Source organism: Hibiscus syriacus, unplaced genomic scaffold, assembly GCF_006381635.1.
Source record: "Hibiscus syriacus cultivar Baekdansim isolate YM2019G1 unplaced genomic scaffold, ASM638163v2 tig00112352_pilon, whole genome shotgun sequence".
NCBI classification, from domain to species: domain Eukaryota; kingdom Viridiplantae; phylum Streptophyta; class Magnoliopsida; order Malvales; family Malvaceae; genus Hibiscus; species Hibiscus syriacus.
This window is the reverse complement of record NW_024063312.1, coordinates 194,225-210,530: the sequence shown is the minus strand read 5'-3', so window position 1 is coordinate 210,530 and position 16,306 is coordinate 194,225. Positions and strand designations below refer to the sequence as shown.

Below are 16,306 nucleotides of genomic sequence, written 5' to 3'. Positions count from 1 at the left end.
GCAAAGGCATGAAGCTCATATAGTTAGATGTTGGGAACATTTCTTAGGTAAAAATCCCATGAAAAATGTGAAATCCCATATGGGATTTGTAGTATAAACAGGCCATTAAGGTTGCTACATAAGGGTATTGGTAGGGAACATTGGACCTTTAGGAGTAACACTAAATTAGTGGAGGATTAAGTGTCATTCAGTAGGTGGGGATTAAACGATCACAGATTTATGATTTCAACTAACTTTAAAATCATGACTTTCCCTATTTCAACTAACCAATACCTCACTTTACCTAGACAAGGGATGGTTATGAATGTTGAAGTTAGATATGTTAAATAACACGTTTTACTCCATCGTAAATAATTAAATATAAATATGATTTATAACATATTTTATTTTTATTTTCAAAAAAAAAATTATTATGTGGTAGATTGTTATGTTATTAGTTATTTTGACATGACAGACTATCACATTATCACTTGTTGACCGATAGTTGATTAACGATTTTCATCCAATGAGAATATTTTGGTAGAAAATAAAATGTTTGGGGTTAATTTGTTAAAAAAAAGATAGGGACCAAAGTGACATTATTATCAAACATTAAGAGCATTGTTTTTTGTCATTTATGCCTAAATAAAAACAAGCTCACTTTTTAATTGTGCGTTCAATATTCCAATTATCACATTTATTTTGTTTTAGTCACCTAGCTATTTTTTGTTTCAAAATCATATCTAATATTATGTTTTAATTTTATTTTGGTCATCTATTGTTAAAAAATTAATGATGATGCTGATGTGTCATCATTAATCTTTTAAATGTCACATTAGCAATTCTTTTAATTTCTTAACAGTGGGTGATCAAAATGAAACTAAAACATAACGTTAGGCATGGTTTTGAAAAGAATAATAGTTAGGTGACTAAAAAGGAACTAAAATGATAGTTTGGGTACTAAATGCGTAGTTTACCCTGTTAAATATTCTCTCTCTCGCTCTCTTTTTATTTCTTTGTTCTTGCTTTTCCCGGGGTAAAGACAAAACTCACCCATGCACAGTTATCGATTTCCTCTCTCGACAAATTTGAAAACTTGAAGCAATCAACCCCACGTTTCCCTTCAGTTTTAGGGTTTCCCTTTGCCCTTTTTTCTTTTGGGATTCCTTCGCTGATTCCTTTCTTTTCCCCTCTCGGGTAACTGATCCCTGTTTTCTCTCAAAAAATAAATATTTTTCTTCTTGCCTTGTATTAAAGAAAGCATCGCTTAATTCCTCAGTGTTTTTCCATCCTTTCCCCATCCTTGATTTAGAATTTCATTGTTTTTCTTTTGCTTGGTCTGGGGTTTATTCTCACTTTTCTTTCTCTCAGAAGCCCCACGCTCTTGCTTTTGCATTGCCATTATAAAAATTAGTTCTTTTGCTGTTTATTTTCCTGGGTACTTTTGTTTCTCTTTGTTCATTGCTTTCCATTTTTCGTCTCTTTACGGCATGTTTATAACCAGATTTCCTCTGAAAATACCCAAAATGTTACCTTTACAAAAACCCATTTCTCCACTTGCCCTATGGTTTGAATCCTTCTACTGCTTCCGTTGATTTCAAATTCAGTTTCTTTAGGCCTTTTATCAAACATTTAAGCTGCATTTTTGTGTGTGTGTAACTTTGATTTGAAATAATGGGATGTGTTCTTGGAAAGTGTTGTTCCAGATGTCCATCATCATCAGATGATGATTCAGGTCACCATAAAGTAAAGAAACCTTTCAAATGCAAACACATTCTTACACAAAGGTCATTGGAGTTAATTCCTGTTCCATCTCAAAACTTTACTTTGCAGTGCTCAGCCTTAACACAGCATGGTTACTACCCAGACACGGTGGAGAGGGAAAACCAAGATAGCTTCTGCATCAAAACACAAATTCAAGGTAACCCAAATGTTCATTTCTTTGGTGTCTTTGATGGACATGGTCAATACGGTGCTCAATGTTCCAACTTTGTTAAGGATAGACTTATAGAGATGCTATCTAGTGACTCCTCACTGTTGGATGATCCTTGGAAAGCTTATAATTCAGCATTTTTAGCTACAAATTCTGAGTTACATAATAGTGAGATTGATGATTATATGAGTGGTACCACAGCAATAACTGTGCTTGTTGTTGGGGATACACTTTATGTTGCTAATGTGGGGGATTCGAGAGCTGTGATTGCTGTTAAGGATGGGGATCGAATTTTGGCTGAGGATTTATCCGAGGATCAAACACCATTTAGGAAAGATGAGTTTGAAAGGGTGAAGCTATGCGGTGCCAGGGTCTTGAGTGTTGATCAAGTGGAAGGCCTTAAAGACCCGAATGTTCAAAATTGGGGCAATGAAGAAAGCCATGGTGGTGATCCTCCAAGGTTGTGGGTTCCTAATGGGATGTATCCTGGGACTGCATTTACTAGGAGTGTAGGTGATAGTACAGCGGAGACAATTGGTGTGATTGCTGTTCCCGAGATTAAAGTTGTTCGGCTCACACCTAATCATCTATTCTTTGTGGTTGCAAGTGATGGAGTTTTCGAGTTTCTCCCAAGCCAAACTGTCGTCAACATGGTATGATTCATACAATTACCGATTATGTTTCCCTCTTGTTTATAATACTGTGTTTCCATCATTCATTTATTGACATTAGAAGGGTTGTTCATTTGCATTTTGATTGCAAGCAACTGATGAAGTGTCTTTACTTTAGATTTAAATGCATGTTTCTTGCAAATTGATGTTTGTAAACTTGTTTTTAAGTGTAAATGCTGAAATGGTAGTGGAAAAGAGTTTTCCAATGTCTTTTGCTTTTTGTACCGTTAGTGAACTTCTGAACTATTGATGAGACGTCCTTAACAATTTTTTTTTAATTTTCTTCACATAGGCATCGGCATACACAGATCCGAGGGATGCATGTGCTGCAATTGCTGGAGAATCCTACAAACTTTGGTTGGATAATGAAAATCGGACCGATGATATTACAATCATCATTGTACAGATTAAAGGCTTGTCAAATGTATGCAATATTCTCAAAATGTATAAAAATACAAGCTTTCTTTATGACTTAAGATTTTTCTGGTGCTGGTGTATTCCTTCATAGAAGGATTAAAGTATGATCTTTTAGATCACTAAGTTCCGCTTCGCACTTAATTTAATGCCAAACCTCAATGAATTACGTGTATGAGTTACATAATCTATCTTGATTCAGAAAAGAAGAAGAAAAAGAAGAGGAAAAGTGAGAATTCGATTGTTTTTGTGCTTTGCAATTTATACAACTTGTAATTACCTTCATCTAAAAAATATTGTAGTGGCCACAGTATAGGTGTTGATTTCCTATTTTACTTCATGAATTTCATTATGATTAACTAACCTTTTTTATTTCTTGCAGTCGGGTGCTGGTGCCACAGATAGCGGAGTGGATTGCAGGCCAATGGTTATGAGGTCGGTAAAGGGAAGTCTCAATATGTGCAGTGTCTCGGAGTCGGAAACATATGGTTCAGTAAGAAGTGATTTTTCAGATATACAGCAGTCTTTCCAACAGAGTGTTTCAATGAATCAAACGCTGCGATTGTTGTTCCATCTCCGATGCGGCAGAGGCCTGTGAAATTAGATGTGGGGTAGCCAAAAGGAAACAGAGAAGTTGCTTTCTTGGTGGAAGATTCTCATGGTGAGTGATCTCAAGGCCCCATGACATCTTGCTGGTTTTGCTGAGGCCTGTGAAATTAGATGTGGGGTAGCCAAAACGAAACAGAGAAGTTGCTTTCTTGGTGCAAGATTCTCATGGTGAATGATCTCAAGGCCCCATGACATCTTGCTGGTTTTGCTGATAACACTATTTGTCAAGCAAACGTGTGCCCTTGGCGGTGATCTTGCACCTAGTAACCCGAACGTGTGTAGAAAAGAAACCATTTTCTCGAGATTGAAGGTAAGTTATGTTATAGCAAGGTAAAAGCTGACATTCACAAAATGAACGGGGATCTGGAAATACGCTATTTCCATGTTAATACACTTCCGAGGAAGAACTCCATTTTGTTGCCTCTAAAGATCAGTTGTTTCCAGCACTGAGACACAGATATAACCTTGATTTTTTAACTGCCTACATGGATTCTGCAAATTTCATGTGAGATATGTCAAATGTATGACTTTTATGGTACATAAGCTGCATAATGACAAATTAACAGGCTTTATGATCTATGTTTTGTTATAGTGATTATTGAGATTTGAACCGAAATGATCTGTCAAGATCTAATATAAATACAGTATCAACCACCATAGTTACCAGAGGAACTTATAAATGTGGTTCTTATTGATTACAGACTTACGACTGTTATCAAGTAGAGAGAGCATGCTGGCCAATAGAGGCAAAGCCTTGTTAATTTCTCATCATACAAAAGAAACATTAGAAGAGAGATAATATTACAAAACCAGCTCAAATTTAATGAAATGTAAATTACAAATGGGAACAATATCAGAAGTATATTGATAGCTTCTCGCTTATACTATTCTGTACTATGTCACATTTCACCAACAACTCGCTTAATCTATCCGTTTTGGCTATGGCTGCCATCGTTTTACCGTGACTACCATTTGGTTTACTGGTCGTACAAGCAACGTCATCTGCAATTGCCAATCCATGCTCCTGTGAAGAATTATCATCTTTATCCAATGATTTCTGGGACTTACTGGTTGTAGTCGCCTCTTGAACTACAGTGTGGAAGGTTGTCTCTACCCGAGAAGGTTCAGGATCAAAACTAATCCTCCGAGACTTGAGTGGACTACAGCTGACTTCAAGTATTTCATCTAGAGATGGATGACTCAAACAATGAGGTGAAGTGTCACTTCAAGTTGCAACTTTATTTCTGCCGACATTGGGGGTACATGATAAATCTGCAATACATAAGAAAAGGGGCATGCCCCGGTTGATAAACTTGAAAGTCGCCAATTAAAAATCCGTCGGAGGATTGTGATCCAGTTTGGCACAAGATAGTAGCTCAAGTTGCGCAGCTCAAGCCGTGTGTTTCTTTGCAACATCACGGATGTCTCTTTTTTAGCTAATTGAATTCCCATCATCTTTGTCGATTGTGTTAGGTATTCGGCCAAGCAGTTTTCAAGTAGTAATATGTGGTTATCAATATATTTTCCCATCTTGGAACCACTTTGCAACAATGATATCATCCGGAAAACGGGGAAGTTGACAATCTTTCAACGCGCATTCAAGTGGTGCAATTTTTGCTGTCGAGCTCCACCCCACACTTGGCAAGAATAACTTCACAGCTAAATATTCGTTGCTAAAATCTTTAAGAAACATAATCTCCGGACAAGGCCAGTTGGTAGGATTTGCTTTAATAGCAGCAGCAAGTTCTTGCGATGACCAATCCAATGCTTCATTGAAGACTGAGATGCAGTGATTTGGACCTACTTCATAATCTCCCATCTCGTCAAGTTCCTCCAAAACCGGACTCAAGTGGGACATTACAAGGTCACACGTCTTCACACCGTTAAGAACAGGTTGGAGAGGTGATTCATTGGCTAGCCACTTCAGCCCTTCCCTTAACTTTTCATCGCTGAGAAACCCATTCGAGCTTTCTGAATGCTGCTTACCAACAAGGAAAACAACCAAAAAGCCACATACTCGTGATTTGTCAATGTTATGCAGCCCCAATTCATTAGCTATAACTGAGGAAGGATCAGAATCTTCAACATTATAAGAACCACTTAAGACTAGAAGTGGTAAGCATGAACCAGGAGGAACCAAATTCAGAAGATTATGAAGTTGGGCCTTTTGGAGCTTCCATGGAATATTATAAGATACGATGAACAATATTGCACTTGCCCCAGATGTGGCCTCGTTTAGATCACCACAACTTGCATCCTTCACAACAGTTAGGCAGCATATCAGATCGGTACCAGATAAGTTAGGAACCCATTTCTTCCATATCGACAAACCAGGAGATGCTATGGCTAAATCCTCATCATTATTATCTTCTGCAGAAGGCATAATCTTAGAGAACAACCATGGGCCTGCTGCCAATTGGCCAACCTGGTTCTTCTGCCCCAGTTGATCTTCTTGTTTGCTCTCGGGAGAACATAATATAATTTTCCAGCATAGGCATTTAGCATCCGGATTTCTTTGACCCAATATGCCCGATACTACATCAGAAACATTCAGCCTCGACCATGAGCTTTCATATTTTTCGTATCTCTCCCTCATGACATGATCAAAGTCAAGCTCACCAAATGTGTTCCATTGCTACAAAGGATCAATAAAAAGAATAAGAATAAACACAATGAAATAACAGAAACTAATTCAATATGTGTCAATAAACTCATAAAAATATGTAAAGAAGATGAATAAAATATCAGTCACGAGTAATGGACCGAGAACTATCCGTTTCAGGAGGAAGAGGGGCAGTGACTCAATGTAAACTTCTCAAATAAGAAATTGGAACTAGAATTACTTGTAGAGAAAATAATAAGCAAAATGCAGAACGAGTTACATTTAGAGTCTGAAAATTGCAGTAGAATAAGAAAAGAACCTTACATTATTATTCTGCCGAAGTGGTATTCCCAGTGGTAATGAACTTAGTGCAGCTTCAGCTGCTAATTGCCTTTGTTCACGTAATTCCCTTTGTTTTGCAGCACGTCGACTCCACAACCTGAAAGGAAAGATACCATTAAGAATATCACACAATGTGGCACCTAAAACCAGATTGGCAATGTTACAGACCTCAGGATCAACTTGAGTTTTGCTTCGGCAACTTCCTTATGTCGAGTATTCGCTACTGTTTTTCGATTCTCGAGTTCTTGATGACTATCCCGAGGTTTATCTCCTAGATCATCAACTGCCATTCCTTGAGGCTCCAAATTTTCCACAGCATAATTGTATTTGACAATTGGCCTCTCCGACTGAGATTTTAAGTCAGTAATAGCCATAGTTTGAGGTATCGAGTTGTTTGTAAATTTGCCTCTAGGGGATCTCACTGGCAGAGAATTTACATCATCAATAGCCATACTTCGAGGTATGGAGTTTTCTGCAGGGAGATCAAATCTACCACTAGGCAATCTCTCAGCCTGAGATGGTTGTGAAAAAATTTGTTGTGGCACTTGTTTCATGCCAGAAACATTTGTTCTGTCACCCGATATGGTGAAAAGAGCATCATTGTTTCCTTTCTCCATAACTGCAACTTTAGCTGGAGGTAACCTAGGGGAACTACGTTCCAAAGAGAAATTAAATGGTTTGTAGGCACCAGAGTTAATATGACCATCTTGGAGCTGTTGTAACCCTTTCGATGTCTTGGTAGCAGAATGCAATTGCAAACTAGACTTTGGAGAAGGAGCAACTTTAGAATTAGACATTTCTTCATCGGCTGCTAAAATGGAACTCTTCCTTTTAGGAGAAGGTAAGGCCTTTGGTCTTTGTATATATGCTTTAACCGGTTGACTCTCTGGTCTTTGTGTATATGCTTTACCAGTTGGCTCTCTTTTGATGTTCCTATGGGCAGGGGAGTCACTTCATGAGGAGCTACAACATCTCCAGCTATTGTTCTAGATCGTCTTCGAAGAACCAGTCTTGAACGCCTGGTAGGATAGTCGTTTTCAGCATTAAGAAATGAACCATCCTTCACCATATGGCTCTTCAAATTCCCTTATTGAAAAACCATAATAGTCTAAAATGCTTTCAATGTCCTCTTCCTAAATCCAAAGTTCAAAAGCAGCATAAGATAATAAGGAACTTAACATGATTATGAAAATAAAATGTAGTTTCTGTTTTACAGATTATTACCTCAATCCCAAGCCACTTGGCAACATGGGTAACAGGGAGACCCTGGTTGTTCTGGAGACTAGAGTGTACAGAAGCAAAAGCCTGGGTCCGTAACTAATCAAAGCACCATAATTCAAACCCCAATGAATATAGAAAAGAGGAAAGAAAAAATAATTATGCAGTACATAAGAGTAAATGTTATAATTTATAGGTGATTTGAGACATAATGTCTTCCATGAATGACACAATTTAGTCAGACTCGAATATGGCATAAATGTGTTATTAAAGGAAATGCGTTTGCTCCCGCAGGCATGATCATCCAGAACACCATCTCTGGTGCCAAGCAGCAAACAAAAGAAATGGTACAAATATGAAAACAGTATAGAATGAATGCAAATACAAGGAAGTTGAGATTTTTATGTTGAAGGGAGAGGTGCGAGATGGAATAATTCCTCAAGCGTACCTTTGCAAAATGTGCATGCATCAAACATGCTTGAAGGTAGCTTGCCTTCCTTGCAAGTCTGAAGAAGGCAACAAAATTACCCGTTCTGCAAGCCCTGGAAGTGCGAAGAGTTTAAATAGTTAGACCAAGTTCAAGATCCCAGTGGCAATGAAAGTTTTAAGGGAAGTAACAACCTAGCTACATTACGAGCAAATAACACTTCTGGTGTCTGTCTTATCTCTGGAGTCATCTTAGCAAGGTCCAGTGAGAGCTCTGCAGGCTCAACCTAATGGAGAGTAATTATTTTCAAAGAAAAGTTAACAAAGTTTGTATAATTAATTTATCATTTGTATTGACTTACTTTATACCCCGGATGCTTGTCAAGTTTGAGAAGTGCATAATAACCCCTAAACTCCTTTTCTGTTGGAACATTAATTCCTTTCTTCCGGTGATCATCATACATCTGGAATAACTCGACTGATGTTTTGTTCATCTGCTCAATATTTAGATGTGCATCGAATCCCTCAGAGAAGCCCTCGCCTTTGGTGTATTCACATAATTCATGCATGGCAATTATGTGAAGCCTTATCTGACAAACACAGCAATTGGCACCACTAATTAGTCTAGAGAGCACATTTAGATATTCGTCTCCATATGCAACAAGTTACAGCTTATGCTTTAGGTGTGGTAGTAAACAATGGCAAACAAAAATGCAGGCAAGACCAAAAAACAGCTATGTTTATCAGTTCATCGTTCTAAGTATAAATGCCATATGGTTCAAGGAATAAAAAAGGCAGAAGCTTAGGCGGCGGCAGTATCATGCTACAAGTGAACAACACATATAGTGGCAGAAATGTTTCCCACAACAGCTAACTAGAATTCAGAAAATAAAAAGATTTAAAGCCCTAACAGGGACAACTATAATGTGCACCTTATCAATGATTTATGTAAATATGTCACAAGCATATTGTAAATAGGACACATTCCATCTAACCATGTAAATGAAATGAGCTTTTTCTAATGATACTTTGTTGGGTTGATTTTTAGTCAACATGCATAAGCATTCAAGAATCACCACAAAAAAGATCCAGTTGCAAGGGCATACCATTTGCTCAAGCATAGTGATAGCCCCATGGTCGAAGATGTGCTGCATCCTCAGGTCCATCCGAATTGCTCTCATCCTATCCCATAGAAAGTTATATATTCCAAGAAACCGGTCATCATACGGCTGATCCAGCAAATCAAGTAGATAATCTATAGTCTTTTGCAGGACTGGCATGGGCCGTATCAAACTTGCTTCTCTCTCAGCTGTCCTAGTATACTGTATAGCAAATGAGAGCATATTAATCATTCTTTATCACACAAATTACAAAGACAAGCAGTTTCTTTTCACGTTACCTTCTTAACAGCAAGGAATTCACTTGTTTGGTTTCTATCACCATCCAAGCGTTCGTACTGGTCAAGATCACCTTTTCTTTCTCTTTCTGCCCTTTCAGACTCTGAAAATGGAAACATGTGGATCACATCAACAGGGAAACTGTTGTCCATTAAAAAGCTATTTCATATGTAATAAGATAACTGTTTTCTCAAGACACAAGAAATTAGATAAAACTGAAGACCGAAAGAGAAGAACAATAAAAAGTGGCTTTCTTTGTTTCAAGGAATAATAGTTTCTCCATCAACATTTCTATTAATATCTATCTCGAAGTATTATTTCGAATATCCCTGATAACTGCTTGCTCCAAGGTTTCAGGAGTCTAGGAACATACCCGGACACATATCTGGACATAACCCAATGATGACTCTGGATGCTTCTGTGCCGTCAAAATCGGATAAAACAGTGTCATTCAAGAACTCCCCGGATGAATCCATAGACTGTTCCCCAACATGTTTATTTTTCTCTTCCACATTGTGCTGAAATCTAGTCGTAGACAATCTTTGATTTGCAAAATTTGGAGGGTTCGTCTGAACAGGTTCATTCAATTCAGTTTTGAAACGAGCTAATCGCTTTGCTTTAGCTTGCAATTCTCTGCAATAACGAGGAACATCGGAACTCATAATAAATGCAATATATAATAACTGGATTTACTAGTTATTAAAATTTACCGCTTAGTATCATCTTCAATAGGAGTGGAGTTATCCTGAAGAAATTCATCACGGTAAACTGAAGGAGGAGACCTCGTCTTTTTGAAACTGAAGGCCCGATGTTTCGCACTTCAGTAGGAGTGGATTTATCCTGAAGAAATTCATCATGGTAAATTGAAGGAGGAGACCTCGTTCTTTTAGAAACTGAAGGCCTGGTGTTTCGCACTTCAGTAGGAGTGGAGTTATCCTGAAGAAATTCATCATCATAAATTAAAGGAGGAGACCTCGTTCTTTTAGAAACTGAAGGCCCAATGTTTCGCACTTCAGTGGGGTGGAGTTATCCTGAAGAAATTCATCATCGTAAATTGAAGGAGACCTCGTTCTTTTAGAAACTGGAGGCCCAATGTTCCGCACTGCAGGAGAAGGATCATTTCCCGCAAAAGGCAATGATCTTGGACGGACTGGTACGTTAGAGCTAGGAGAAGTTGACTTGGTACCTAACGGTCCTAACCTTGGAGGAGATCCCATTGGCCTGCAAGAGTAAATAACCAAATTAATGGGAATGAAAAGAAGAAAGCACAAAGACAGATGAATCAGAACATCAAGACAGTAAAAGAAATCTGTGTGCATAAGCACATGATCTCTCAATTTCCCAACAAATTATAGTCAACTCTACCATACAATATTGACTGGTTTGACATTCAATAACCATTTACCTTCACGGCTTTCAAACACATAAGAAAGCACAAAAATGCATTTATGCATCCGCTAATATTGCTTACTCACCTTTTAGAGCCATTGCGAAAAAACATGGGATGCTCCTGAGAAAATTTGTCATCAAATTGTTCAGGTGGCAACTTGCCTTGTTTTGGGGCTTGCATATCAGGCACTTCATGTATGAAGTTTTTGCCGTAGTCAGGGGAACCTAATTGAGGTGAGACCACAGATCGGTCCTGACGAGTTGGGAAATTGGAATAGGTGGCTAGCAACTTGACTGGATTGTGCGGCATTTGAGGAAAAAAAGAAGGCCTGCAATAAAAATAAAACTTCTTTCAGAACTTGTCACTTTCAAGGGATTCTGCAAGTGATAGAACATACATAACATATCCTTACGAATAAATTGCCTGCATAAAAGTCTCAACCATACGAAGAAATCTTCAATGAAAATCCCAAGATCATGACAGAACATAAATGCGGAAGAGAGTTAAAGGAGTTGATTTATCCAAATCCTTGGCTTGATGAACGACAAAATGATCAGTCCAGATATTCAATAAGATAGTAAGTTTCCACATTCAAACCACAAGTCTTAAGATTGCTTAAAAAATAGATGCCAATTTCAAGCAACCTCTTGATAGACGGCCCTTTATAAAGCAAGAAGCAAACATACAATAACTAAAAATAATGGAAATCATCATGAAAAGCTTCGTGTAGGACTGGAAAAGGGAAAATCAAGTTAAGATGTCACAAAATTGCACCAAATCATTACAACATCCAGAAAGACTATACTATCTCATGCAAGTAGCTGAAAAATGGAAGTGTGAACATGCCTTTGAGGGATCGTCTGAGTGGAGTTTCTTGGTACAGTCTCATCTGTAGGTACCATTGGAGGTGATTTAGTCCTCTTTGACTCTTGAAATCTAGCCTTGGCAGTAAAGCTAGTTTCTGAATTTTGTGGAGCAGTAAATGAAGCGATGACAGGTGGCCTAGGACGAAGTTGGGCATCATAATATTTTAAGGAAATTTTTCCATCATCCCACCGGGGGGATAATTCAACAGGCCTGGAAGAGAACAATAACCATCAAATCAGTATTTTGGAACAAAATAAATTCTGCTATTTCATAGTCACAAAAATGAAACACAGATTACAGTACAAAATACATCCATTAGAAAAAAAAACTTATTTATGGATTGTAGAACTTATACATGAACTATTTCATATGTAAACATAAGTGGAGCCATATCACAAGTAACAAAAGAAAGCAATTCAAACAATGAGAATCAAACTTCAGCAAACTAAAATAAATATATATAAATAAGATACAAATAGCATGTGGTCTTACCTTTGGACACCACCATATTGATAAGGTCTCACACCAGGACCGGAGTACTCAAAAGTCGACGATGGTGACCGGACTCTATCTACATCTTCATTTACTCTACAACAATAACAAAAACAATCCAAAAGTATAATTGGTATATAACAAAATAAAATGGCAACCTAAATAACAATTCAAACCCTAATAAAAAAAACACCATAAAGTTCCATATTTTTTTCCACATTCTTCAATCTCTCATTCAATGCAATCAATCTCATAAACCCCAAACTCATAAAAACCATTAAAGGAGTACAAAAAAAGATAATTAACTTGAACTACAAAAACACTGGAAAATCAAATTAAATCCCTCAAATGAACAAACTTTAAAGCAAAATACCTCGAGGGTCTGATTGGGGGAGTGGTGGAAGGAGGAGGAGGGCGTTGAAACTGAAAAGGGTTTGCAGATTTCGGGGCATTTGTTGGACCTGAATGCTTCCCAAACCCTGACATATTTTTTCACGTTTCTTCCTTGTTTCTTTGTGCACTTTTAAGGCGTATCGGGAGCTTTCAAAATATGGGTTTTGCTTGCTGATGCGATAAAAGGGATCTTTTCTTATCGGTTAACTATGGAGCTCAGTGATCTTGGGGTTTTTTTGAATCTAGAAAGAAAGGAGAAGAGCTAACCGGTAAATTAAGAAGAAGAAAAAACCCAGATTCATCAGCAAAAGAGTTAGCTTTTCAAAGCTTCCTTAAAACCTTTAACGCTGCCGTTTTCCTCTATTGTATTTGAGCTTATAAATATTCATACTGAGCCCATGGGCTTGATTTAGAGTCATTATAGTAATAGTATCCATTGGTGGCCCAAAAAGCTCATATTTTTAGCGAATAATTATTTAAATGGATAAATTAATTTTCAGTGCTTGAACTGACAACTTTTCTTAGTATCATCCCTAGTCTTTTTCGACGCAATGTCAAAATTCACCCGTAATGTTTGATAAAATATTCACATTAGCCCCTAACTTTTCTAAGTACTTTGACATCCTAACATTTCAATTTGAGGCAAGATAGGATTAAAATTGTTAGTTGACTAATAATTAACGTTGTTATTGACGTGACAAGTCCTACGTATCCAAAGTGATAATGTGACATCATCACTTATTTACATTTGACATATAACATCAACGTCAAGTGTTAATTGTTAGTTAACTAATAGTTTATATTCAATTAAAATCTGTTTCACCCTAAAATAAAACATTTGAGCTAAATTATTTCAAAAAAGGGATCAAAGTGATTATTTTATTAAATATTAGAGGTATTTTTTAACATTATACAATCTTTATCTATAAAGAATTTTATAATATCAAACTTTCACAACAATAAATGGATTAAAAATAAAAAGTTTAAAAACAAAGAATAATATGTACTAAAATAAACTAATGGATCAAATTAAAAAATTAAAAAATTTAGAGATTAAAAATTACTATTATTTATTTTAAGACTAAACACTTATTTAACTGTTTTGAAAGATTTGATCCTTATTTTAGTACTTTCTAAAAGTACATAACAAAAAGATTAATGTGAACTAAGGGATTAAAGTATAGATGGGATTAATTTGAGTCATATCATATAATGGAGGTACCTATTAGGAATTCCCTCCTTTATTAGAAGGCCAGCTAAAATGTTATGAATTTATTCCATTTTCCCGATTTCCCGTCCAATTTCATTTTCTGGTTACAGAGTAAACAGCAAAAAGACAAATTCTTTGAAGTATAAGTCCAGATTCACGCGTGAGATTTCACGTCATATAAGTGGCGCGGTTAGAGACGGGAGCTTTGTAAATTGCCGCCTTTGAAAATGAGTGCATCGTCGGGTTCTGTTCAGAAAACAGAGGAAGAATGGCGGGCGATTCTTTCCCCAGAGCAGTTTCGGATTCTGCGTGAAAAAGGAACCGAGTAAGAAACCGATCCCATCATTCAATTTCATTACTACAATTCTTTGTATTGTTTTAGAATCTGGGTATCTTTGATTTGTACCATCGATTGTGTTTTTGGGTTGACTTTGTCATAAAATCAGGTTCAGATTGAACTGTGAAAATTGTTGTTTATTTTACGATTTCATCTACATTGTAGCTGATAGTTTATAGTTTTCTTGTAGCCGATAGTTGTCTGTGAGTATTCTTCCCTCTCTTTCAAGAGAAATCTGTGGCTGCCGGTTGCTAGTCGAACCCTAGTAATTGGTTAATATGTGTTACGGATAATGAAGGGAAGGGTAGATGATAGTAAACAAGAACACAGATTTATCCGAAATACCCCAAATGAAAAAACTACTGACAGATATACCAAAAAACCAGTGACACATAAGAAGAATTTCGCTATAGTCCGCGACAAATTATAAGAAGATCATATGAGAGAACATCAGATCTTAGATTCCTAGTTACGCACTCTATTGTGGTCGCGGTAGGTCATGATTTGTTTGCTAAAAATAACTATGATTTTATATTTCAGATGCAGTTGCGGTGTCGCCGTGACCTTGAAAAAATTACTATACTGTTAGTGGTACAGACAAAATAGAATCCTAGATCCAAGAGTCTTCACATCCATTGCATATTCCCATTTTTTCTTCCAGTTTACATATCGTATTCCCTAGACCAACCCCTCTTGGTGGGCACTTGAGGCGCTCCCAATACTCTCTTTAGGTGTATGGTTATGAGAGACAATTTCCGGGGCCAACCGAGCACAAACATCGATGAGTTGAAAGGTCCATGAAGCTGCCAAGCTGACAGCTGATGGGTTTCAATTGGAAAAATGTTTCTATATGATCTAGAAGAAAATTGGTTTCAGATTCATTTAATATTTGATACAATTGGATTACAATGCCCTCAGAAAATAAAAAGAGAGCTTATAACCAGTCTCTGTCAGATGTATCTTTGTCATTGTCCTAAAGAGGGTAGAGTTTAACCCATATATAAGTGTCCATGCTATCTTCAACCGGTGAAGCACTTTTGGTAGGCAGGACGATGAAGTCCAATGGTTCGAAGAAAATAGCACCTAAAAAGTGGATATGTATTTTGATGTTTAGCATCATGGGTCCTCATTGGAGTGGGAGTGGGAAAAGATGTTATGATCCATCCACGTAGGTTACGTATTATGGTTTAACTAGAGATGCCAATTTTTACACCATTTTCAATCACCGTGACATCTTCATGGAGAAAACTGTGAGTTCCAATAGGTTGAAGTAGATTCTACTGTGCAGGTCGGTGTGGAGGTGTCTCTAGGGTTACAAGGTCTTTGATCAATGACATATAGTTGTGCTTCTTATATTATTATGTTCTGACTGGCTTCTGTTATCTTCTTCCATTTCATGAGTCTCCTCTTCCTGGGTCCAGTTTTGTAACATGAAATTCTGGAAATGCCAAAGTTCAAAATGCTGGAATTTACCCTTAAAGACTACTAAACTCTTGGTTTTGGCAAACATGGAACCATAGAACTTTGCTTGAATTTACCTGCATAATGGTTCATATTCATCATCTACAGGTTGCGAGGAACTGGAGAGTATGACAAATTTTCCGAGGAAGGGGTGTACAATTGTGCCGGTTGTGGGACACCGCTTTACAAGTCCACGACCAAATTCAACTCCGGCTGTGGTTGGCCTGCATTCTACGAGGGTTTCCCTGGAGCCATAAACCGAACTGTGAGTCTTTCTAGTTCCTGAATCCCTGTCTTTGATCAGATCATAAACATGCAACCAATGTCTTTTGCAGCCTGATCCTGATGGGAGAAGAACTGAGATTACATGTGCAGCTTGTGGGGGGCACTTGGGTCATGTTTTTAAAGGGGAAGGGTTCTCGGTTCCGACCGATGAACGCCACTGCGTCAACAGCGTCTCAATCAAGTTTGTTCCGGGTAACGCAGCTCCTTCGATGTGAGGAAGAAAGAAAGAACAAGCTGTGTTGTATGATTTTAACAAATAAAAATAAAACCTCGTATGGTT

General features: G+C 37.4%; 3 protein-coding genes across 3 annotated transcripts; 2 read left to right on the top strand and 1 right to left on the bottom strand.

The window, feature by feature from the left end:
- Positions 1-1,631: 1,631 nt before the first annotated feature.
- Positions 1,632-4,039, top strand: LOC120178509 (probable protein phosphatase 2C 35). Its single transcript, XM_039184333.1, is given in 4 exon segments — positions 1,632-2,565; positions 2,876-3,007; positions 3,380-3,545; positions 3,548-4,039. Coding segments are annotated over 4 exon segments (1,275 nt in total). The 5' UTR covers positions 1,632-1,653; the 3' UTR covers positions 3,613-4,039.
- A 310-nt stretch (positions 4,040-4,349) lies between these two features.
- LOC120178515 (SAC3 family protein B-like) lies at positions 4,350-13,019 on the bottom strand. The gene is given in 20 exon segments (XM_039184337.1): positions 4,350-4,816; positions 4,819-5,155; positions 5,157-6,241; positions 6,533-6,647; positions 6,719-7,365; positions 7,368-7,617; positions 7,619-7,683; positions 7,775-7,867; positions 8,217-8,310; positions 8,390-8,481; positions 8,557-8,784; positions 9,301-9,516; positions 9,594-9,694; positions 9,965-10,224; positions 10,302-10,373; positions 10,657-10,812; positions 11,067-11,309; positions 11,828-12,058; positions 12,341-12,434; positions 12,712-13,019. Coding segments are annotated over 20 exon segments (4,851 nt in total). The 5' UTR covers positions 12,827-13,019; the 3' UTR covers positions 4,350-4,459.
- Positions 13,020-14,033: 1,014 nt separating this feature from the next.
- On the top strand, positions 14,034-16,243 carry LOC120178514 (peptide methionine sulfoxide reductase B5-like). The gene is made up of 3 exons (XM_039184336.1): positions 14,034-14,268; positions 15,850-16,006; positions 16,077-16,243. The coding sequence occupies exons 1-3, from the start codon at positions 14,171-14,173 to the stop codon at positions 16,239-16,241; spliced, it is 420 nt and encodes a 139-aa protein (XP_039040267.1). The 5' UTR covers positions 14,034-14,170; the 3' UTR covers positions 16,242-16,243.
- The last annotated feature ends 63 nt before the right edge of the window (positions 16,244-16,306 follow it).

Coding starts and splice junctions, on each gene's coding strand:
- LOC120178514 (XM_039184336.1), top strand. CDS start 14,171: ATGAGTGCATCGTCGGGTTCTGTTCAGAAAACAGAGGAAGAATGGCGG. Junction 14,269..15,849: donor CTGCGTGAAAAAGGAACCGA/GTAAGAAACCGA, acceptor CATCATCTACAG/GTTGCGAGGAACTGGAGAGT. Junction 16,007..16,076: donor CTGGAGCCATAAACCGAACT/GTGAGTCTTTCT, acceptor TGTCTTTTGCAG/CCTGATCCTGATGGGAGAAG.